The sequence below is a fragment of the Oryx dammah genome, unplaced genomic scaffold (genome assembly GCF_014754425.2).
Source record: "Oryx dammah isolate SB20612 unplaced genomic scaffold, SCBI_Odam_1.1 HiC_scaffold_11232, whole genome shotgun sequence".
NCBI classification, from domain to species: domain Eukaryota; kingdom Metazoa; phylum Chordata; class Mammalia; order Artiodactyla; family Bovidae; genus Oryx; species Oryx dammah.
Window position 1 is genome coordinate 3,897,522 of NW_024080625.1, and position 25,382 is coordinate 3,922,903.

Here is a 25,382-nt window from a genome sequence, read left to right on the forward strand (position 1 = left end):
AAGTTGTTTCGTGAAATTTGCTCAGTGTTCAAATGTTCTTTTGATGAATTTGTGGGGGAGAAAGCGGTCTCCCTGTCCTATTCCTCTGCCATCTTAGGATCGTCCCTGGAGGTTAGAAGTCTGAAGTCATGGTGTTGCCAGATCCTTGCTGCCTCTGTGGGGTCTAGGGAAGATTCTTTCCTTGCCTCTTGCCGTAATTTCTGGTGGTTCCAGGCAGGCCTTCATATCCTTTGACTTGTAGCTGCATCTCTGGAATCTCTGCTTCTGTCTTCTTATGGTCTTCTGCTCTGTGTTTCTCTGTATCATTGTTTATCTCTGATAAGGACATACTCATTGGTTTTAGTGCCCACTCTAATCCAGTATGATCTCATGTCAATCTTCTTTAATTGTGTATGCCATGTCTATATTTCTAAGTGTCATATTCTGAGGTTCAAGGTGGACATGAATTTTTTGGGGGGGTGGGTGACACTTTCAACCCACTACAAAGTCCAAAAGGGCTTTTTCAGTAATTCAGAAAAATTCTAAGTGGTAAGAAAACACTGTGACCCAGTTCTGATGCCCAGTTTGTGTTTTCCAAATAAAAGAACCAGGGTTCCTTGAAATAAATAAATGTTTCCAGGTTTGAGGTAGTAACTAAATAATATATGCCTAGAACATTTTATAATAGAGCTCAAGGAAACTTTCAAAGCAGTGCTAGGATTATAACAAAAAGTCTCAAGCATCAACTATAGATTGAACAAGAATCAACTATAGATTCAATAAGAATCAACAATAGATTGGGTTTCCTCTAGCCAAAAATGGAACAATTTAAGCATCAAAAGAGGTGATAATATTCAGTAACTATATGAAAAGGGACAGTAATTGAAACCTGTCAGATTTGTCAAAGTTAATGAGTTCATCATGCTAATTGCAGACTAACTGGTAAATAAGCAGACTAATTGGTCTATTTTAGAGGATGCTAGGAAATTAACTGAACTTTTAAAATTTATTTTTTAATTGGAGGATTATTGCTTTATAACATTGTATTGGTTTAGACTCATTTTTAAAGCCAATATATGAAAGGAAAGATACAAACATCTACCTTCCCTTTTTTATATAAGCTTTACATCAAGGTAATTGAAAATGTACATCAAGGTAAAGGAAAGTTCATTTCTTATAGAAATATTTCAGCAAATAATTGAAAATTATGGAATTAGAACATCAGCATTTTGTAAATGAACATCATACCATTTAGGCAGTGATCAGTAAGTGAAAGTGAAAGTCATACAGTTGTGTCCAACTCTTTGTGACCCCATGGAGTATATAGTCCATGGAATTCTCAGGCCAAAAGACTGGAGTAGGTAACCTTTCCCTTCTCCAGGGGATCTTTCCAATTAAGGGATCGAACACAGGTCTCCCACATTGCAGGTGGGTTCTTTACCAGCTGAACCACAAGGGAAGCCCAAGAATACTGGAGTGGATAGTCTATCCCTTCTCTAGCAGATCTTCCTCACCCAGGAATCAAACCAGGGTCTCCTGCATTGCAAGCGGATTCTTTACCAGCTGAGCTATCAGACAAACAGAGACTGAGATGCATGTTAAGTGACAACAAGGAGATAAATCAGCAAAACATAGAGAACACAGACAAATGACCTGATTTCTTCTGTCAAAAAATTGGAGGGAGTTGAGAAGTGGGAGTGGGAACCTGTAGATTAAAAGAGATGACAGAAACATTGAACCAGTCACAGCTGGATTATTTGGATCCTTATTCTAATATGTTGTAAAAGGAAAGTAAAAGATAACTTTATGGACAGTTGGAGAAAATTGAAATTTGAAAAATTGAAATTGGTATTTGGTAATAAGGAGTTATTGGATATATTTTGTTTATTGATAACTTCCCCAACAGAACACATCTTTTAAAGTTAGTTATCTGCTGAAATAGTTATGCATGAATATGATAGGATGTTTATAGTTTGCTTCAAAATTACTTAAGATAGTAGTAATAAAATTAACAGTGGATGTGAATTAATAATTGTGGAAACTGGGATATGGGTATAATCGGATTTCATTATAATGTTCTATTTTGTGTTTGAAATTTTCTGTAATTAAAAAATAATGTACTCTGAGAGTTTAATTGGCCATTATCCTCTCATAGTGGTACATAAATAATTTAAGTTCTTAAAATAAACTTCAGTGACATATAGTATATTAGCTTGTTTTTGTGTGTTTTTTTTTTTTTCTAGTAAGTTTTAAAGTTGTGAATAGTGATTCTGTTTCTATGTGGCATTTTCCAGAGTATCAAGGTTGTAATGGTAGTTAAGTACTTAGTATTTGATTGTCTTTGGCTGTAACTACCTGATAATAAAAAGGTAACTGATCTATGCCTGTAACAAAGAGCAGAAACAAAGAGATGAGTATAAAAGTAAAATAACTAAAAGTTAACAGTTAAATCTGTTCTGTAGGTGTGATTTTTAATGCTTTATGGAATGTTCAAAATCATTCATAATTATAAACTTTAAAACCGTTTTAAAAGGCTAAATATCTTGGCCAGATAACAGAGTTGGAGCAGGCAGAATTTGATCCAGTCTTCTACTCCATGTCTAATGCCTCTTCCCACTACAGAATATTGCTAAAGCATGATTTTGTTACTTACTATAAGCCTCTCACTTTGAGGTTGTCTACAGCAAATTTGGAAAACTCAGCAGTGGCCACACGATGGGAAAAGGTCCATTTTCATTCCAATCCCAAAGAAAGGCAATGCCAAAGAATGCTCAAACTACCACACAGTTGCACTCATCAAACACGCTAGTAAAGTAATGCTCAAAATTCTCCAAGCCAGGCTTCAGCAATACATGAACTGTGAACTTCCAGATGTTCAAGCTGGTTTTAGAAAAGGCAGAGCAACCAGAGATCACATTGCCAACATCTGCTGGATCATGGAAAAAGCAAGAGAGTTCCAGAAAAACATCTATTTCTGCTTTATTGACTATGCCAAAGCCTTCGACTGTGTGGATCACAATAAACTGTGGAAAATTCTGAAAGAGATGGGAATACCAGACCACCTGATCTGCTTCTTGAGAAATCTGTATGCAGGTCAGGAAGCAACAGTTAGAACTGGACATGGAACAAGAGACTGGTTCCAAATAGGAAAAGGAGTACATCAAGGCTGTATATTGTCACCCTGCTTATTTAACTTATATGCAGAGTACATCATGAGAAACGCTGGGCTGGAAAAAACACAAGCTGGAATCAAGATTGCTGGGAGAAATATCAATAACCTCAGATATGCAGATGACACCACCCTTATGGCAGAAAGTGCAGAAGATCCAAAAAGCCTCTTGATGAAAGTGAAAGAGGAGAGTGAAGAAGTTGGCTTAAAGCTCACCATCCAGAAAACAAAGATCATGGCATCTGGTCCCATCACTTCATGGGAAATAGATGGGGAAACAGTGGAAACGGTGTCAGACTTTGTTTTTTGGGCTCCAAAATCACTGCAGATGGTGACTGCAGCCATGAAATTAAAAGACTCTTACTCCTTGGAAGAAAAGTTATGACCAACCTAGATAGCACATTCAAAAGCAGAGACATTACTGTGCCGACTAAGGTCCGTCTAGTCAAGGCTAAGGTTTTCCCTGTGGTCATGTATGGATGTGAGAGTTGGACTGTGAAGAAGGCTGAGTGCCGAAGAATGGATGCTTTTGAACTGTGGTGTTGGAGAAGACTCTAGAGAGTCCCTTGGACTGCAAGGAGATCCAACCAGTTCATTCTGAAGGAGATCAGCCCTGGGATTTCTTTGGAAGGAATGATGGTAAAGCTGAAACTCCAGTACTTTGGCCACCTCATGCAAAGAATTGACTCATTGGAAAAGACTCTGATGCTGGGAGGGGTTGGGGGCAGGAGGAGAAGGAGCCGACAGAGGATGAGATGATTGGATGGCATCACCGACTCAATGGACGTGAGTCTGAGTAAACTCGGGGAGTTGGTGGTGGACAGGGAGGCCTGGCGTGCTGCGATTCATGGGGTCACAGAGTCGGACACGACTGAGCAACTGAGCTGAACAATATTTATGCTTTTGGACTGTGGTGTTGGGGAAGACTCTTGAGAGTCCCTTGGACTGCAAGGCGATCCAACCAGTCCATTCTAAAGGAGATAAGCCCTGGGTGTTCTTTGGAAGTAATGATGCTAAAGCTGAAACTCCAGTACGTTGGCCACCTCATGCGAAGAGTTGACTCATTGGAAAAGACTCTGATGCTTGGAGGGATTGGGGGCAGGAGGAAAAGGGGACGACAGAGGATGAGATGACTGCATGGCATCACTGACTCGATGGACATGAGTTTGAGTGAACTCCGGGAGTTGGTGATGGACAGGGAGGCCTGGCGTGCTGTGATTCATGGGGTCACAGAGAGTTGGACACCACTGAGGGACCGAAATGACTGAATTGACAATCTTCATAACTTAAATTATTACCTTTTTCTAATGGCTCGATATAAAGAGCCAAATGTCTGCTCCCTACTTAGCAGACCAGTTAACTTTGATTATTTTGTGTATCCTTTCAGAAATGTAATAGATAATAGTTTTTTATTTCTTAGACTAAAGTTTGTAAATCATAGCTTCAGGAATGGCTGTAGAGCTTGAGTTTTAACCTTGAATTTTTGCATTAATTATGAGGTTTCTTAGGTACGGTTTTATTAACAAAGTGCCTCATTAGAAAACTAAGAGAATCTGTAAATGTTACTTGCAATTGTCTCAGAAATTTAGGGGCACTAATGAACCTGTCATGCAAGAAGGAAGCAACCTTGGACTCTTAAATGTAGGCGTTTGAACTGAGAAAGGAATTAAGATGAAAGGTATGGTGAAGGTAGAATTAGTGGGAAGTTGTGCAAATTAAGTACATTTTAATGTATTTATCCAGTTAGACTGAGTAGGAACAATGGTTGCCCAAAGGATAATTTAAATTTATTTTTATGAAAGGACTTTGTGAGGAAATATTGTCTTTTTTTAATAGTAGATTTCAGAAGCAGTGAGGTTTAGTATCTAATTTTTTCAAGTTTTTCGAAGTGAGGAGGGGCTGTTCTTTGAACATTGATGTGTGAATTTCTCCTTTAGGTTATTATCTTTATATTATATGTACTAAAACTAATGAATAGAGCGTATGAAATTGTGAAATTCTTTTATTTGGATTAGAAATTTTTAGTATAACAGTTAAAACTCCAGCAGGCCTAATAGATAATTTTATTGGAAGTTTAGCCATTTGGGTTTTGTGTTAGTTTTTCTATTAAATTATCTGTGACTCTGATAAAATTGTATGAACTTTACTTTCTTCATTTAGTGAATATGGTGCTGTCTCACTGTAAGTATTGTAAAGTGTTAGACTGCATACCTTTTGACAAATCTGGTAAGAAAATGTCACTCATTCTTCAGTCATTCTAGATAGATAACTGAGACTTTCCACAGTTTTTTTTTTTATACCTCCTTTATATACTTTGTTCTTGGAATGAACATAATAGTCTTTGGTTTGGGCTAATAGTTTATAACTGATATAGTTTATAAAAAGTATCCCCTTTTAAGACATTTCTTAGTGGACTACTTCCCTAAATACACACTACATCCATGTAATTAGGGCTCTGTTAATTTGGAATCAATTAATCAAATCTTAATTGGGTACCTGTCAAGTACTACTGGGCTCCAAGATCAGAGCCTTTATTATACTGGCTTGTTTTGCAGAAAAAGATGTTGTCATTTAAACATCTTTTCAGATATACTAAATTAAAAAAAATAAGTTTCCAGGTAAGTGTAACAGATTGAGCAGTTGTTTAATTCTCTGATCCCTCTCAGAGCCCTACAGAAAAGACCATAAAGGAATCAAAATAAAAATTTAAGCCACAAAACAGAAGAGAAGGACAGCTGATGAAAGATGTCCATAAAAGAGAGGCTTGAAAATGGTTGTTTGAGGTGCATATTAATAGTAAACTGTCTTAGTAGAAAACTGAAACCCAGACTTTTCATGGAGAGTGACATTGAGAATCAAATCAAATCACACACCATAGAACCTTAGTCTTTGGTCTGGGGACCTATGTTATATCTGAAAGCAGGTGTATGGGGTGGTGCTGAAAACAAAATTGGTTAAAATTTTTAAAGGAGCAGTTTATCCTGCAGATTTTTGGCTGTATAGGGTAAGGGGAGTCTACCCAGGCAAACAGGAGGCTTACTCTTTAAATGAGTAATTAAATCAGATTAAACTCTGGCACGAATGAGGGTAGAGGAGACAACAGAGTAAAGAGAAGGAAATTGAAGCAAATGTTGAGGTCTCCACCTCCCTACCCATGATCATTTCCCAAAGCACTTGCAGTCTTGCTTGTTCCCAAAGTGGAAGATAGAAGGTATTGATATCTTCCAGGATATTGTCCTTGCTTTAAAAGACTTGGAGATATTGCCATTTGGAAATTTTTGAATGAAATAGCCAGGTCTCTCTGCTTTATCACCCTACAGTGAAACCCCCTGAAAAGCACTGACCACTTATCCACATTGTCCTCAGTCAGTATCTTAGTGCTCCACAAATAGTCAAGGACCACCAGAGGGTAAGGGAGCCTCCAGGTAATAGAGATGGATACATAGACAAAGAAAAGGAACCTGATGGAACAAACCCAGTGCTGGGAAACAGGGAGTTACTTGAAAATTAATATCCTCAGAGATAAGAGAAGGAATATTTCATTAATGAGGTAAGAAAATACTAAAAAAAGAAAAGTTTTGGGAATTAAGAATATTATGGCTGAAGTTTAAAAAGTTGAATGGAAGTGGAAGATGAGTTGTAAACAAGGAATGAACTACACTGATAGAATTCTAGACTCTGCATATATTTGAAGAGCTTCTAGAGAGGGAAAATAGACCATGTGTAAAAGAATGTTGCCAATAACAGATGAAGCAGTGGAGCACTACCTTGAAAATTCTGGGGGAAATAATTATTATCCTAGAAATTTGATATACAGCCAAACCACCAGTCAAGTGTTAGGGCAAAATAGATACGTTTTAAAATAAGAGCTCAAAAATTCATTCTTAAACATCTTTTCTCATTATACTGGAGGATATGTCTGTGTCACTTAATGAGAAAGTAAACAAAGGAACAATGTGAGACTCAGAAAAATGAGTTCCTAAAAGAAACAGAAAAGGAGGAAAAAAGCAGTAAGAAATGAGTTCTGTCCCAGGAAAAGGGGGAATTGTAAGAGAGGAGAATCCCAGAATGACAGTTGAGCAACAGCTTTTAGAAAGTTACCAGTTCACATTGGAGCAGGGCAGAGGAAAAGTGTTTCCAAGAGAATGAGGCGCAAACCTGATGGAACTGATGTATTTGAATGTATGAAGAGATCTATACTTGTGTTGTAGAGTTAGTTCAATTAATGACTGACAATACAACATAAAGACAAGATGATACCACCCTTATGGCAGAAAGTGAAGAAGAACCAAAGAGCCTCTTGATGAAAGTGAAAGAGGAGAGTGAAAAAGTTGGCTTAAAGCTCAACATTCAGAAAACTAACATCATGGCATCCGGTCCCATCACTTCGTGGCAAATAGATGTAGAAATAGTGGCTGATTGTATTTTTGGGGACTCCAGAATCACTGCAGATGGTGATTGGAGCCATGAAATTGAAAGATGCTTACTCCTTGGAAGGAAAGTTATGACCAACCTAGACAGCATATTCAAAAGCAGAGACATTACTTTGCCAAGAAAGGTCCGCCTAGTCAAGGCTATGGTTTTTCCAGTGGTCATGTATGGATGTGAGAGTTGGGACTATAAAGAAAGCTGAATGGCAAAGAATTGATGCTTTTGAACTGTGGTGTTGGAGAAAACTCTTGAGAGTCCCTTGGACTGCAAGGAGGTCCAACCAGTCCATCCTAAAGGAGATCAGTCCTGGGTGTTCATTGGAAGGACTGATGGTGAAGCTGAAACCATATACCAATACTTTGGCCACCTCATGCGAAGATCTGACTCATTTGAAGAGACCCTGATGTTGGGAAAGATTGAGGGCAGGAGGAGAAGGGGACGACACAGGATGAGATGGTTGGATGGCATCATTGACTCAATGGACATGAGTTTGGGTAAACTCTGGGAGTTGGTGATGGACAGGGAGGCTTGGCGTGTTGCAGTCCATGGGGTTGCGAAAGTCGGACATGACTGAGCGACTGAACTGAACTGAACTGAAAACAAGAAAAAGCCATCGTTAGCCATAGGGAAAGGAAGTACTTGTACAAAAAAAATAATTGTAATTCAGTACATGGTCTTGCTGAGAATGTTTATATAGTTAGATAATGCAACATTGCTTACATCAACTGTTGATACATCAAAAAAAATATTTGGAGACTTCCCTGGTGACCCAGTGGTTAAGGTTCTGCGCTTCCCCTGCTGGGGTCAGTTCCTTGTGTTGCACAGTGCAGCTAAAAACCATTTGTGGAGGAGCAGAAGTCTATCGTCTGGAGAAAAAACAAATTTTTTTTTAAGGAAAATATCTGAAACCAAAAATAACAAGATAGAGTAGTGTCTATATCTTTCTCAGTTGTGTCCAACTCTTCTGTGACCCTATGGGCTATAGCCCTTAGGCTCTTCTGTCCGTGGAGTTCACTTGGCAAGAATACTGGAGTGGGTAGCCATTCCCTTTTCCCGGTGATCTTCCCGACCCAGGGACTGAACCCTGGTCTCCCTGTTTATTGTCTGAGCCACCAGGAAAGCCCAGAGAAGTATGAACATGTGATGGGTGCTTTGGTGGAGCTGAATTAAGAATGAGAATTGCTGTAATGTTTTTAAAATAAGTCCAGAAGTGCTGTTTGACTTCTTAAAGTACGTATATGCATTACTTTTATAAAAATGAAAAACTGTATCACTGTTGTCCAAAGGATAGATTAGTAAGTGAACATGTGAAATGATCTCTAGGAAACCACAATTTAGACATATCCACAATTGGAACTGCTCATTAATTACCTGTGAATTAGCCAGAAATATGTGAAATAGCTTTGGGACTAGATTTTCATGCTTCGCATTGGCCAGAAAAGTAACAGTTCTTCCCGTAGAGAGCATTTCACCTAGTGGTGGCTTCCCAACAGAGACTTCCAAGTGAAGGAATGCTTTGTAAACTGTATGTCCTCCTTCAGTATTGAGTGAGCAAAACCTGATTGAGAACAACTCAGCATCCTTAGGGCTTAAAAACTACAGTGTACCTACAATGTAGCAAGTGTCCATCTAGTTAAATGAAATTGTTACTTCTGAGATTGTGGTTGGGTACCTATCACATTTTTATTCCTGGCTTCTTTAATCATTTAAAAAAAATCCGTATCATCTTTTAAATGTATAATAAGGGGTAAGAAGATAAATTCCTGGAACTCCATCAGCACTCCTCTCCCCAGTCAGTTCAGTTCAGTCGCTCAGTCGTGTCCAACTCCCATGGACTACACCACGCCCGCTTCCCTGTCCATCACCAACTCCCGGAGTCCACCCAAACCCGTGTCCATTGATTAGGTCGGTGATGCCATCCAACCATCTCATCCTCTATTGTCCCCTTCTCCTGCCCTCAATCTTTCCCAACATCAGGGTCTTTTCAGATGAGTCAGCACTTCGCCTGAGGTGGCCAAAGTATTGGAGTTTCAGCTTTACAAGTCCTTCCAATGAACATCCAGGACTGATCTCCTTTAGGATGGACTGGTTGGACCTCCTTGCAGTCCAAGGAACTCTCAAGAGTCTTCTCCAACACCACAGTTCAAAAACATCAATTCTTTGCCGCTCAGCTTTCTTTATAGTCCAACTCTCACATCCATACATGACCACTGGAAAAACCATAGCCTTGACTAGGCGGACCTTTCTTGGCAAAGTAATGTGTCTCTGCTTTTGAATATGCTGTCTAGGTTGGTCATAACTTTCCTTCCAAGGAGTAAGCATCTTTCAATTTCATGGCTCCAATCACCATCTGCAGTGATTTTGGAGCCCCCAAAATAAATCTACCACTGTTTCCACTGTTTCTCCATCTATTTGCCATGAAGTGATGGGACTGAATGCCATGATCTTAGTTTTTTCAATGTTTAAGCTAACTTTTTCGCTCTCCTTTTTCACTTTCATCAAGAGGCTAATCGTCTTTGCTTTCTGCCATAAGGGTTGTGTCATCTGCATATCTGAGGTTGTTGATATTTCTCCCAGCAGTCTTGATTCCAGCTTGTGCTTCTTCCAGCCCAGCATTTCTCATGATATACTCAGCATATAAGTTAAATAAGCAGTGACAATATACAGCCTTGACAAGTACTCCTTTTCCTATTTGGAACCAGTCTGTTGTTCCATGTCCAGTTCTAACTGTTGCTTCCTGACCTGCATACAGATTTCTCAAGAGGCAGGTCAGGTGGTCTGGTATTCCCATCTCTTTCAGAATTTTCCACAGTTTATTGTGCTCCACACAGTCAAAGGGTTTGGCATAGTCAATAAAGCAGAAATACATGTTTTTCTGGAATTCCCTTGCTTTTTCGATGATACAGCGGATGTTGGCAATATGAAAATGTCCTCTCCCCAGTATGAAATGTAATTTGTTACAGCTGTTCTGGGTGGGACATGTGTGATAGATGAGTAATAGCATGAAAGCAAACAACTGTTGTATAATAACTTAAAATTTAGTATGCTATTAAGTAGAAAGTAGGCTGTTACCAACTGGACTGACGAAAGAAACCCAAAATACTACGATCTTGCAGTAGCAGGAACTTGGCCTCCCAGTTAGGCTGATTTATTTTGAACAAAGTTAGATTGGCCTTTGTGAGACGAGCTTGGCTGGAGATTGAAAGACCAGTTGTCGTTTGTACTGTAGACTTTACCCAGAGTTCTGAGGAGAGAGCAATGGCAGTACCAGCAGCAGTTTATTGCAGACAAGTGTATTCATAGGTGGAGATGACTAATAAGACATGCTTTATGGTAAAGAAAAACCAAGAGCAGTAATCTTCAACAGTTTTTGTGGTTAGCAGGAGCTATTTGTCCTTTATCTTTGTTAACCTGGAAGAATGTATCCATAGAAATGGACATGTAAAACCAAAAAATAAGTTGTAAGCAATACAACCAAAAACATTGCTATAGCAGAAAGCCGTTTTAATCAAGACTTCTCCTTTTCCTAATTCCATACAATTTGAGGAGGATGGTGAGGGTACTTACTGAGGTTGGTGATTAAATGGTACTTTATGGTTGAAAAGGGCTGATGGTTTCAGTTCCCCTGGTCAGCTCCTGCTTGTGGTGAGTTAATAGTACCTGTTTAGGTCATAACTGGAAAGGACATATTAAGTGTATTATTGATATTAAATAATTTGATTTCTTTTATATGCTTAATATTACAAGACACTTTAAGTTTGCACATAGTGCCAGAACATATTGACTAAAGTTTCGATACTTAATGCTCTAAGCATAGCAATTTTACATGCTTCACTAGTTTTCTGTATTGTGGCCTCTTATATTTTCCTTTTGTCTGTGGCTTACCAAGATGAAACTAGCATTTGGAAAAATTATATAAATGCAGGTACTATTACTTTAAAAGTAATTTTTATACATATTTTAACCTTCTCGTCAATATGCCAATATTAGTACTGGTTTAAAACCTTTTAAAATAAAAATTAAGGCAAGATCTTTTTGTGTCTTTGTACAGGAAACTCTAAATACAATGAGATGGGAGGAAAGAAAAATTCAATAATAAAGACAAACAAGGTTTGTTGAAATAAAAAAATATTTTTCTTAGATAACAACTTATGATTGTTTGGTACATAACTCTGGTGCCTCAGGTACATCAAAATATTTAAATGTAACTATGTCCTACCTATTATGGAAGGGTTTTTTTATTTTTTTTTTTGGTGTTTCACCAACCTCATTTTACTTTTCTAGCCTCGAAGATCAAATCCATATACAAATCAGTGCTTCAGAAAGTTTTTCTCCAATGTCTTTTCTTCTAGTAGTCACACTGGAGAATCTTCTTTTGCCTGTACAGCTTACTGGTTAGTATTTTTTACTTTTAATTGATGCTTTTTTTTATATTTGATGTTTTATTTATTACAGTTAACTTTTGGTAGAAATTTAAACTTGGCCCAACAACGTTATGAAAGCCCATGTTGTTTTTTGTTTTTGTTTCTTTCGGCAAATAAAGAGAACCTTCTTTTGTGATTGTCTATTATTCAGTGACTGCTAGTGGACTTCCTTTTCCTTAATAATAAATTAAGTTGTACACAGATTTTTATATGATAGAGCTGTAGGCTAGTTGTTAAGCTGTTAAATTATGGGGTACCCTTTCAGAGTAGACCCAGTCATTTTTTAATCCATTGTGACTGTATGATAGATGCTGTGTAGATACTTGTGGAATTTGAAGATTAAGTTGAGGTTTAAAAATAACGGACCTGGTTGAATAAACAAGACAGATTATGATTGTGATTTAACTTTAAAGATTGGCAAGGTACCAAAGAAAACAATTACATTTCAGTGCCTTTTAAAAAACTGAACTCTGCCTATTTTGGGTTATAAAAATAACCATGCCTCCTTTATTTTCTTCCTTTGTTTTATGCGTAGTTTCAGATGGCAAACTATTGCACTTACACTTTCGGCTAAAAACTGCTCTTTGCAGCTTCGGTTCATGGGAAAGAAATAGTATTACTTCTTTTTTTCAATAGTAATAATATTAGTCTGAATTGACTTTTTAAAAGTGGCCACAAGTTAGATTAGTTCCATTTTTATTTGTAATATAAAAATTTAAGTTACTTTAGGAATGGGTCCATTTTGAAAAGTGTTTAGATAGAAAAAGTTTCTTTCTTTTTTTTTAATGTGACTTATAATGCTGGATATGAAAATTTCTGTTGTTTATGATATAACCCAATTGTTATTCTGGACTTAAAATTTTGGAATTCTGATGAGGATCTAAAATTTATCTTTTAGTACAGAATTTATAGAAGTCAATGAGATCAGTGCTTTGATTAGGCAGAAGAGACAGGAACTGGAATTATCATGGTTTCCTGATACATTACCTGGAATTGGAAGGTAAAAAAAATTGTTTACTAAAATGTTTAAATGCTAATGTGTGGATAAGATAATATCTTATATACAGAGATATTCAATAGTTACGTTTCTAAGAAAGTTTTGTTTAATTAAACCTTGGTGTTTCTGATGCCTAATGAAAGGTCTCTATTTAAGGAACCCCTTGAAAAATAAAGAATATTGTATTTATTTGTTTAATAAATGTAAAAATTTGATTTCTTTAACGGGGAGAACACCTACGTGATAAGGTTCGTTATTAGTATTAGCGTTCAGATCTTTCATCCTTCTGTTATCTTTTCCTCCATTCCAGTCTTCCCTATGTGCTGTTGGCTGAAGCATTGCTTTTGTCACGACACTTCCGTCTCCGAAATGTTATTCTAAACAACTGCTTGATCAAGTCCCTACTTTGCCCTGACATTCATGACTCTCTATATAGCCTAGCCTTTTCTCTCATAGTGTAAGCCCTGAAACTATTAGCACATTGCTAGCTAGGTACATGATATGTACTTAAATCTAGCACCTGTGTAAAGATTAAGTTCCTTGCTAGAGTTTTATATTCATTCCTATAACTATAACTTTTATATGTCACTGTAATGGAATTCTGCATAGGGCCTTCGTCCTCTAGGAGTAACAGTGGAATATAAATAAGTAAAATTAGACAAAGTCCAGATCTGTAAAATATGAAAATTTCCCTTAGAGCTGTATATTTTTGTGTATGTGCAAATTGCACATTGTTTTTCAAGCTTCTTTTGTCCTCCAGAATCTCACCTTAGACTGGATGAAATAGTCTTTTGTTAGGAGACCTGACTGAACAAATATGAGTCAAGAGTAGGAAGATTGAATTTGGTGTGACTGCAGTAACTGGGGTCTTAGCATGTCCATAGGGATCCTGGGAACTTTGAAGAGCCATCATCCTCAGATTGAGGAATTTTAGCATATAACATAGCAATAGAAATCAGTTGCAGTACTTTTTTCCTTTTTAAGAATGTATTTTGATATTTTTTGCCTTGATATATGCCATAAAAATATAAAGAAATCTCACAAAAAATTCAAGTGATAGCTTTCCTTTCAGTTTTTGTTACGTTTTTATTTATTTATGGACTGACTCCCCTTTTACCTTGCTAATTTCTTTAAAACTTAATCTGATTAACTCAACTAAATTATCTTTTTGGTTGCCTGGAAATAGGATGGGGAACAAGGGTCAGGAAGATGCTTTCTGGGATGGTGGAAGTGTTCTATTTCTTATTTGGGGTAGTGGTTATACAGGTATGTGGATGCATTGGTCAGAAGTCATCACACTATGCACTAAAAATCTGTACATTTCATTTGTGTATTTTATTTATCTACATTTTATTATCCAGGTTGGTTATTTTTAACGTAGTGAAAAAAAGTTACAATTCTTGACAAAATAATTGCATTAAGTTATTTAAATGAGAGTCAACTACTATGTATTAAGTTGCCCTGGATAATACTTTGCTATTAATTTATTGAAAAAGCATCTTTTAGAAGGTTTTTTATATTTTTATTTTTTGTAGTCAGTTGGTAGCCATCTTGATTACTATGAGTAACCTTAAATTTACATTTTTAGCTGTTTGGCAAAAAATAATTTAAGCACCTATATTTTAAAATAGCTAGCTTATTTGGAAAATTAATACTTTTAAATTGCTGGTTTTATTATTTAAACAAAAATGTCTTTGTTTTAAATTTTCAGAATTAGTTTTATACCCTGGAATATTGAAATAGAAGTCCTTCCTCTCGTCTCTTCTGTGTTGCCAAGAACTATTCTTCCAACAAGTACCATATCTTTAGAAAATTTTGGTAAAGTTTTTGAATTTCTTTCTAGTTAAAAAAAAATTACTAAGCCTCTTTCAATCTCATGAAAAGTATGAGTGTTGATAACTTAGAAATGCTGTAAAACAAGGTATAGATAATGAGTCCTAGATATTTCTATAAATATTTGTACAGTGACTTGACTTTAAAATTGTTGCAACTAGAAAATCCTTTTACATTAAGAAATTACAACTTCATGTCTTTGAGGAACTAATTAGTAATTTCCTTTTTGTTTAAGGGTTCAGTGTTCAAACCACTGAATTTTAGAAGTAATATTTCCTATGAATTGTGAACAAATAGTTCGAGTCTTTACTATTTGTGGATAGCTGTTGTGTCCTGCTTTTGCCTAGGTAATAAGTGATTCATAGAGCAAATGGCAATTAACAGACCAAATATTTTCTTTTGTTTTTTTCACTAGAGAATTGCCCACATGGATTCAAATCTTGGGATAACTCATTTCAGTAGCTTTCAAAAATTGGTATTACTCAGATGTTAGTAACTATGCATTTATTAATAATTTGATTCACAAGTATATTTTGTTTCACCCTGTTATAGATGTCTATTTTATGCTAAAAAAGCTGAAGCCAAATTCTTATCACTTGATGAATCATACACTTATTTTTCTTTTTGTATACTGTTAGGTACTTCTTGCAAAGGCTATGCATTAGCACATACTCAAGAAGGGGAAGAGAAGAAGCAAACTTCTGGTACCTCAAACACCAGAGGATCAAGACGAAAACCTGCAGCAGCAACTCCTACAAGAAGATCTACACGTAACACAAGAGCTGAACCAGTCAGTCAGTCTCAGAGATCCCCAGTATCAAATATTTCTGGGTGTGATGCCCCAGATAACAATAATCCATCTGTAAGTGTTTCCTCTTTAGATGAGTCAGAGAAGCAAACAAGGCAGGCTCCAAAACGGAAGTCTGTAAGAAGAGGAAGAAAACTACCTTTACTGAAAAAGAAACTTCGAAGCTCTGTGCCTCCCCCTGAAAAATCATCTTCCAGTGATTCAGTTGATGAAGAAGTAGCAGAAACTGACATACCACCTGAGTTAGAGAAAGAATACCAATCAGATGTAGAAAGTATTAACACTGTGCAGATAAATGTAGAGAGTGAGTCTGCTAATGGCTTAAGAAGTTGCAGTGAGCCGTTAAAAGAGAGTGAAGAATGTGCCGAGACCCATGATACAGAGGAAAGAGTAGAAACTTTACATTCTGAGTCTGATACCCAAGATCCTCCTGTGTTATTTGGAGGGGAGGAGGAAGTTCAAAAAGTTGAGAATACAGGTATAGAAGCTAATGTTTTATGTCTGGAAAGTGAGATTTCTGTAAGCACTTCCAAAAAAGGAAGTGATCCATTGGAAAATCAAGACCCAATAGCTGAAACTTCAGAATCAGAAATAAAAGCAGATATATGTATAGATCATGCTCCAAATGGTTCTCTTAGATGTTCAGGATCTGAAGTATACCAACCTGCATCAGGCTTAGGTGAGTTACCTGAGAATGCAGAGTCGATAGTTAATGAAGAAAAAGTTATGGAGAGTCCTATAGTAAAAATTATTGATCATAGAGATTCTACAGTAAAAACAGAACAGCTTATTGACAGTCCCAAATTAGAATCTTCTGAGAGTGGAGTTATACAAGCAGTGGACAGAAAATCTATTGAGAGTTCAGAGGTTCATTTGCTTGGGCATATTGAAAATGAAGATGCAGAAATAATTGCAACATGTGATACTTCAGGGAATGAAACTCTCAATAGTATTCAAGACTCTGAAAATAGTTTATTAAAAAAAAGTCCTAACACCAAATTGGGCAAATCTTCAGAAGAAAAGACTGAATCTTTGGTTGAACATCCCAGATCTACAGAATTGCCTAAAACTCATGTTGCACTGATTCAGAAGCATTTTAGTGAGGACAATAATGAAATGATACCTATGGAATGTGATTCATTTTGCAGTGACCGAAATGAATCTGAAATCGAACCATCTGTAAATGCTGATGCTAAACCATCTGTAAATGCTGATGAAAATTCTGTGGAGCACAGTTCCCAAAAGAATATGTCATCCTCTGATCCTGCAAATGAAAAGGTTGAAACTGTATCTCAACCATCTGAAAACCCAGTAGATGTGACAGATAAAGCCAAAAAGCCTCGTACGCGAAGATCTAGATTTCACTCTCCATCTACAACTTGGTCTCCCAACAGAGATACTGCCCGAGAAAAGAAGCGGTCTCAGTCTCCATCTCCCAAAAGAGAAACTGGAAAAGACAGCAGGAAGTCTCGATCACCGTCTCCTAAGAAAGAATCTGTTAGAGGACGGAGAAAATCTCGTTCTCAGTCCCCCAAAAAGGATAGTGCAAGAGAAAGGAGGAGATCTCAGTCGCGGTCTCCAAAAAGAGATAGTGCTAAGGAAGGCAAAAGATCTGAGTCACTCTCCCCAAAAAGAGAGAACAGAAGATCTCAGTCCAGAGTAAAAGATTCCTCCCCAAGAGAAAAATCCAGGTCCCGGAGCAGAGAAAGAGAGAGTGATAGAGATGGGTCGAGGAGAGACCGAGATAGAGAAAGGAGAATGAGAAGGTGGTCTCGATCCAGATCACGGTCGAGGTCATCATCAAGATCTAGAACAAAAAGTAAGGGTTCATCATTTGGTAGAAATGACAGGGACAGTTACTCTCCTCGATGGAAAGAGAGATGGGCAAACGATGGTTGGAGATGTCCACGAGGGAATGATCGATACAGAAAGAGTGACTCAGAGAAACAGAATGAAAATACAAGAAAAGAAAAAAATGACATCAGTCCAGATGCTGATGATTCAAATTCTGCTGACAAACATAGAAATGACTGTCCCACTTGGGTAACAGAAAAAATAAATTCTGGGCCTGATCCGAGGACCAGAAATCCAGAAAAGTTAAAAGATTCTCATTGGGAAGAAAACAGAAATGAGAATTCAGGGAATTCTTGGAATAAAAACTTTAGTTCAGCTTGGATGTCTAACCGTGGTAGAGGTAACCGTGGTAGAGGTAACCATAGAGGTGGTTTTGCCTATACAGATCAAAATGAAAACAGGTGGCAAAACCGAAAACCCCTCTCAGGGAATTCAAACAGTTCAGGGAATGAGACTTTCAAGTTTGTGGAGCAGCAACCCTATAAACGAAAAAGTGAGCAAGAGTTCTCCTTTGATACACCAGCCGACAGGTCGGGGTGGACATCCGCATCGAGCTGGGCTGTGAGAAAGACCCTGCCAGCAGATGTACAGAACTACTACTCGAGACGAGGCAGGAGTTCTTCAGGCCCACAGTCTGGGTGGATGAGACAAGACGACGAGACGGCTGAACAGGGTAACATGCTTATTTACAAACACTTGTATTTGAAGAGAGAGATTATAAATTTAATACCTTATTTGTATGGATTGAAGTGATCTCTGTTTATAGTTTTATGTTAAATTGAACCTCATTTTATGTAATAAACAGTATATTTTTTTCACCCCATGCCTGCCCCCAGCCTTGCCAAAGACCTAAATATTTTATGTATAATTTGCTACAGTAGAGGGATTTGAAATAATTGTATGAAGGATTTAAATTCTATTTCATTTATATCGGATGTGTGCACTTGAATTTTTTTGATCATTGTTTAATAAGTCACTCAGCTAAAAAAGATGTATCGTTCCTTGACTTTTCTTAAGAACACTGAGTTGACTTTTCGCAAGAAAAGAGCTGTTGAAGATTTTAAAAAGTGATTAACTTTCTAAGTAATTAAATTCTATGATTATTTTACTAGTAAGTTTCTTGAGCTACTGATTCTTTGCTAGTGTTGTCCAATGTTATTGTGTGAAGTTATTCTTAAAAATAATTTTGATTGAATATTTATTTCAGTTAGAAAATCATCCTACATTATTTAGGAATGACAGGATTAAACGGAATAATTGGATTGGTTTAGGTTAATTGGTATTTAGTTTTACAGTAACCAGTGGCTCTTTGTTTCTCTAAGGAAATTTGTAACATGAATTTTTTCATAAGTCTTTTTTCTTTTGATAGAGTCTAATCTGAAAGACCAAGCAAACCAACAGGGTGATGGTCCTCAGCTGCCTATAACTATGATGCAGCCACAAGTGAGCGCAGTGCAGCAGCACATGAGTGCGCACCAGCCTGTGAATATGTTTCCATATCCAGTGGGTGTTCCTGCTCCTTTGATGAACATCCAGCGCAGTCCGTTCAGCATTCATCCTCAGCTGCCCTTGCATCTGCACACAGGAGTCCCTCTCATGCAGGTGGCGGCTCCTAGCGGTGTATCTCAGGGACTACCGCCACCACCGCCCCCTCCTCCACCATCCCAGCAAGTCAGCTACATTGCTTCACAGCCAGACGGAAAGCAGTTGCAGGTATGTTTTCAGCCACTCCAGTGTAGTCAGCATTCGCCATGGTAAACATTTAGCTATTAGGGATGGGTGTTCAAGAAAGGGCTTCTTGCTCAATATCCATATACAGTGGCTTTTTTGATTAGACTTAGAAATGGCAACTCACTCCAGTATTCTTGCCTGGAGAATCCCATGGACGGAGGAGCCTGGTGGGCTACAGTCCATGGGGTTGCAAAGAGTCGGACACGACTGAGTGACTTCACTTCACTTCACTTCACGGTAAATCTTTATAACCCCTCTTTCACTGTCCTTCCCCAAACCTCCCAGTTCCAAATAAGAAAATGAATACATGTTATCCAATCTAAGCTACATACATGCTGGTGCTGATATCCAAACAAGTTTTTTGGTAAGTTTAAGAAAACCAAATTATGAGGCAAACTAGAATCATGTGATGGATACTTGAAAAAATTTCCCTTTTTTATCGGACTTTTGGGGGCTGGGAACTTGTTGTGATTGGATGCTGTGATAAAGCTAGTACTGTCTTGTTCAGACTGACGCCAGATAAAGTTGTTCATTGTGCATTACTGTATGTGTTTCATTTTCATGAATTTATCATGCTAAAAAAAGAAAGAAGTGCCTCTTGGGCATATAGTAGATTGGAATAACAACTTGTAATGGTTGTGTTGCTTTATTATTCCATGTCTATATCTCAGAAATTCTAGATTGCTGGCAGCAGGATACAGTTGGAACAGCCAGAAAGTGGGAATTTGGGATCTTATGTCTTTTTCTGCTATCAACTCATGCAAGCCATTTGACTTCACTGTCTTATTTTCCTCTATCTTTAAAGTGGGGTACCTACCTTAAAGATACTTATAGGAAAGATATTGTCATTAATGCTGCTTTTCTCTCTTGTTGGTTTTAGTGTTACTGTCAGAACATTATAATATGTATATATTTTAAAAGTCATCATGACATTCTATTTAAGAATGTTGCTCATTTTTCTTCACAGTCCTTTAGATAAAAATTACCTGAAATAGACATTTCTCCTAAGTACTTAAGTATTAAATTGCCTTGATTTTTTTCTTTTTTTAATGTCTAATAGGTAACTAAACATCTTTTATTGAGTACAAATAATTCATTAACTGATGATACCTCTTTAAAACAGGGTATTCCTAGTGCTTCTCATGTAAGTAATAACATGAGTACACCAGTCTTGCCTGCTCCGACAGCAGCCCCAGGAAATATGGGAACAGTTCAGGGACCAAGTTCTGGTAATACTGCGTCATCAAGTCACAGCAAAGCTTCTAATGCTGCTGTAAAATTGGCAGAAAGCAAAGTAAGTGTTACAGTGGAAGCCTCCGCAGATAGCTCGAAGACAGACAAGGCAAGTTCAAAGTTGAGAGCAACCTATATAATTCTACGTATGATTATGATAAAATAACAGTTTTCTGTTGTATAAGTGGTAAAGGGAATTTATTGTTGATAGTCTTAAATTCCAATTTAAAGAATTCTGTCTACATGTGTTGGTGCCCATTGAATTACTGGTTGTATTTCTTGTTTATTTTTAGAAATGTTTGATTGTGTTAGTAAATAAATATTTTATATCTATGACACTAATACTGGAACAGTTCCTTGTAATGTAAATGTGCAGTGTTTTCAATTTTATATTTTTAAATAATTTTTTTGAAAGTTTGAGATTGGGCAAGTAATAATTACACATTTTCCTCTTATCAGAAACTGCAAATTCAAGAAAAAGCAGCACAGGAGGTAAAATTGGCCATTAAGCCATTTTATCAAAATAAAGATATCACCAAGGAAGAATATAAAGAGATTGTACGAAAAGCAGTAGATAAAGTAAGTTATAGTTTTAGTGGAGTTATGTACATATTATTTTGAACATCCCTATTTTAATAAAAGAATGCTTAATTAAATCTAATTAAAATAGTAAGAGGTAGCTTCTGCTAATCAGCTTTTTTCCCTTTGGAGAAAATGAAACATACACCTTCTAGGCGATACGAAACATGTAAAAATGTCTGATTATGTCTCTGGGGTATTTGTTTTTCAAAGAACTTTCCCTTTAATCCCTTTAAATATGAAAAAAAAATTCCTTCTTCTTTTTTACAGGTGTGTCATAGTAAGAGTGGAGAAGTAAATTCTACTAAAGTGGCAAATCTGGTTAAAGCCTATGTAGACAAATACAAATATTCACGGAAGGGAAGCCAAAAGAAAACTCTGGAAGAACCTATGTCTGCTGATAAAAACATGTGCTGAAGTGGGAGCGTTAGAAAGGACACTGACGAGATATCTGCAAAGTGCAATTTCAACATGTACCTTTAACTGAGAATCATACATAACTGTGATTGAAACTTGGTTTTGATAAAATTATCTTTTTTAATGTAGGATATAATGTTTTGTTCTAAATAAATATAGTTCTGCACCGCAATATCTATATCTTTCCTCCATCCCTCCCCCCAAATAAAATTCAAGGGAAAGTAAAGGGTTTAAAAGAATATGCATTTTTACTAGGACTGTGTTATACTGTGGATACTGGAAGATGTACAGGTTTTTGAACAATGGAGTGCATAAATTAGAAACTTCAGAGTGCACTGGTTTTGGAAGAGATATATATAATACATTTATTCTGTCAGGCTAAAAATAAAAAATGGTCTTATGATTTTTCTCTCTAATTATAGAAAGATAAATAATGTATTACCATGAAGAATATTTCTAATAAGAGAACATACCAATTGCAGGGTTCTTAATATGTATTTTTAAAGCACACATCTGAATAAATTGCTTAGGTAGAAGATACTATCACGAGTAAAATTCAGTGTTAAAAACTTTAGAACACTGTTCACCTGTTGTGTCACCAAATAAACGTTACGCTGCTTGTTTTTTCTTTTGTGCCTTCTTTTCCCCAGTTGAGATTTGAAGCAGTTTGATTTGCTAGATTTACAGCTTTGGCAGTCTCAGCTCTGTTGAATTTAGAAGACCTGTTTGGAAAAAGTGTTGTAAAAATTATGTTCTTCCGTAATATCTTCTGCTCATCAGAAATGGTAAACTGTTTGTGCCAACTGGAAAATTGCTTTTAAGTCTAAGGCAAAATCATGATATTCGCTTCAGGGGCTTTCACGTTGTTGCTCATCTGTTAATCACTAATGAAATTCTTCTTACACTTGGGCAAATCTCCAAATGCTTTACAGTGAATTAATTGTTAATTTGGTAACCATGTTACAAAATTCTAGACATTAAAACCTGTGTTTTGGAAAAAAGGAGAGGAATTAAATATAATGGAGTGTTGGTAAGGCTTTCAAGGGCTAGAGATTGAGGTTTGTTTTTTTTTAAGTACTAGAATATGTTCATTTTTATTAAAAGTAAGTTTAAAATGTTCTAGCCTTATTATTTTATTTGGCATCTTGGAAGAAAAAATGGAGTAACTTCATGATAAACTGTTTCATTCCAGTAACAGTTTTCAACAGATACCAGATAACTGGAAAGCACTTTGGATCAGATGTTAATGGCGTAAAGATAGATATATGCCTCAGTGAGACAGGCTGACCCTTATGCTAGCTAAATAGCGAAAGCAATACTCCAGGACTGTGCTTTTCTGAAGTAAAGATCTTCTCTTTCTCAGTTTTATGTGTATAATACTTTCCTGGTGCTAGCTTTGATAGGCAAGTTTTGAAATGTTGGCCCCAGTACTGATTGTGCTACTTCATAGTCTTTATTTGATTATGAGTATAATCCCAAAAAGTGTTAGAAATATTTCCAAGCAATTTCCGATCTTTATTGTGCATTTCTGGGCGTTTGTAATACGGTATTCTACTGATTTATATATATTTTTAATTAAAGTTTATGTTAAGATTATGATGGGGCAAGAGTTTTGAAAGTATATTTCTTCTAATAAAATATTAAGACAGTGTTTCAATTATCAACACACACCTCCTCATTTGTTTTGGTTTTGGACTCTAAAGTTTTAGAACTTCATGTTTCTAAAAAACAGTTCTTTGAACTTTCGATTTTGGATTAAAGCTAGTTCACATGTAGAAAATTTTGTAGTAAATTGCCTAAGTTGATTAATCACACAACATATTTTTCCTACGTCTTTCAGTGACATTTGGGAGTTGGGTGACAAGTTTAAAATTTGCTTTATACCATTTAGCTTGTGCAAACGTGTTTAAAAGTTTTGAAAAAAATAAATGATGTGGTCAAGAGTTAAAGTCTCATATCTTTGGTAGCAGTACCATGAGTTAATTGAATTCTTAATACACATTTTTTGAATAACAGGTATGTACTCTGGTTGGGGTACTGGTTAGAGTGCACTTGAAATAATATTATTGGACTAGAATCAACTGAAATATTTAAGAATGTATTAGAAAGTGCATGCTTTATGTTAAAAAGAATACATTGCTTTTTAATATTCCCCATTCTTTTATCAGCAATTTAAGTTGCATGTGTACAAACTTAAAAACATTTTGTGGGGTTGCAGATTTCTCGTTATACATGAAGATTCAGTATTAACTTGATCTTTGAAACCTTGGTCCCTCTAACTTACTAGTCACATTGACTGATGTTTTAGGCGATAGTGATGCCTAGAATTTTGAGACTAAAATTAGTTGTTATTTTAACATTCCAAAAATTTGGGTTGTTTCCCCTCTGATAATGACAGTTTTTCCATTATCTTCCTTTAAATGGCCACAGTATGTACTGCGTAAATGTTCCATCCAAGAGATGTGGCTTCAGAAGCACACTGGTTGTTCCATGGTCCATGAGACATTGTAGTATGAGGATGGAGTGCTGTCTACTGAAACAATACTCTTTAAACAGATATGTAGTATGTAATATTTTCTAATAAATTCTTTTGATAAACACAGTAGTGTCTTTAATGTTTTGTTAAGATTCCTGGGAAATGATGGCTTTTCACCTCATCTTAACTTTTCAGGCGGATTGCAGTATTTCTTGAATTTGTACCAAAGTAGCTGGACTAGCAGCATAGTTACATAAATGTCCAGGCTGTAAAGAAAGCTTGAAGTTGGCTCTAAGCACGCATTACATAATCATTGTAGGAAGTTAGAAATGCTTTTATTAAAAAGCAATCTAAAGAGCAGAAAAGTAAGAAAAATAGTCCCTAATCCTACCATTTAAAGGTAACCACTAACACTGATCAAATTGCACATAACTATGTTGTAACATCCTTTTCACTTGATGTATTGAGAATTTTCCATTTTAATATTGTGCAGCGTGGTTTTTAACAGCCATATAGTATCACACAGATACACCATTACTGGAACCAGTCCTCCAATATTGGGTGCTAAGCTGTTTTTACTAAATAATGAAATTAGTAGATATAAGTTGTACTGATACAAATGATGTAAGCCTCCTTATACACAGATCATACCCATTTCAGATTATTTTCTGTGGGGATTGATTCCTAGAAGTTTTTATTTCCCTGTAAAAAATTTTAAGATGTAATTATATACACAAAGTGTAATTTCTTAAGTTACATTTAGTTTAAAATCCATTGTTTTCCTAAGTTGATTGTTCTGTGCAGAGGAATCATCAGGAAGTTATTTTTCCCAAATTCTTCAAAACATAACACTTTTTAAGGCTCTAGGAAAATAGGTTTCACAAATCTTTTCCCCTAGCACATGAATAAGTCTGTAAACTGTTCTGTATTTCTGTGCCCCTTAATAAATTGAAGATATATTCTGATGTCCATATTCTAGGGCTATGTTGTGTTCCTCTGTTGATGGACATCTTAAATTACATTTTGAAGTTTTATTAAAATGTTTTAATGAACACTGGATTATCTCTGAGTCTGTTACAAGGTTACATTGAATTTCAAGATACACATTTTTAACTTGGATATGTGATGCCACGTTGCTCTCTTGAGTGTACTAGGTCATAGTCCCTCCACTGTCTGAGCTTCTTGTTTACTTTTGGTTCCTACTTTGATACTGTGATAGCATGTAAGATTGCTCTTGTTTTTAGGGTCTTAACATTGATTAAACTGCACACCTACTATGTGCCAGGAATTACTGGATTCTTCACATATTACCAGGTTTAATCATACCACAGTTTTCTAAAGGATTAGTACAATAATAGCATATTGAACGTGTGCAGTGACAGGCACCTTGTCAGACATTTGTGTTTTTGTGTCTATAAAACTAATAATTTTTTCTACTGATGAGAAAGTTG

General features: G+C 36.4%; 1 protein-coding gene across 3 annotated transcripts in view; it reads left to right on the forward strand.

Moving 5' to 3' along the window:
- LOC120861342 (protein SCAF11-like) overlaps positions 1-24,057 on the forward strand; it is a 92,657-nt gene extending 68,600 nt beyond the window's left edge. For 2 of the 3 annotated variants that reach the window (XM_040236988.1, XM_040236990.1), the window contains 9 exons: positions 11,631-11,689; positions 11,864-11,973; positions 12,902-13,003; positions 14,712-14,818; positions 15,472-18,168; positions 18,865-19,208; positions 20,350-20,568; positions 20,919-21,038; positions 21,309-24,057. In XM_040236988.1, the coding sequence (XP_040092922.1) occupies positions 11,631-11,689; positions 11,864-11,973; positions 12,902-13,003; positions 14,712-14,818; positions 15,472-18,168; positions 18,865-19,208; positions 20,350-20,568; positions 20,919-21,038; positions 21,309-21,455 (3,905 nt within the window). In that variant the 3' untranslated portion in view covers positions 21,456-24,057. The remainder of the gene's footprint in view (positions 1-11,630; positions 11,690-11,863; positions 11,974-12,901; positions 13,004-14,711; positions 14,819-15,471; positions 18,169-18,864; positions 19,209-20,349; positions 20,569-20,918; positions 21,039-21,308) is intronic. The other variant, XM_040236989.1, reaches the window with a different exon arrangement.
- Positions 24,058-25,382: the final 1,325 nt, after the last annotated feature.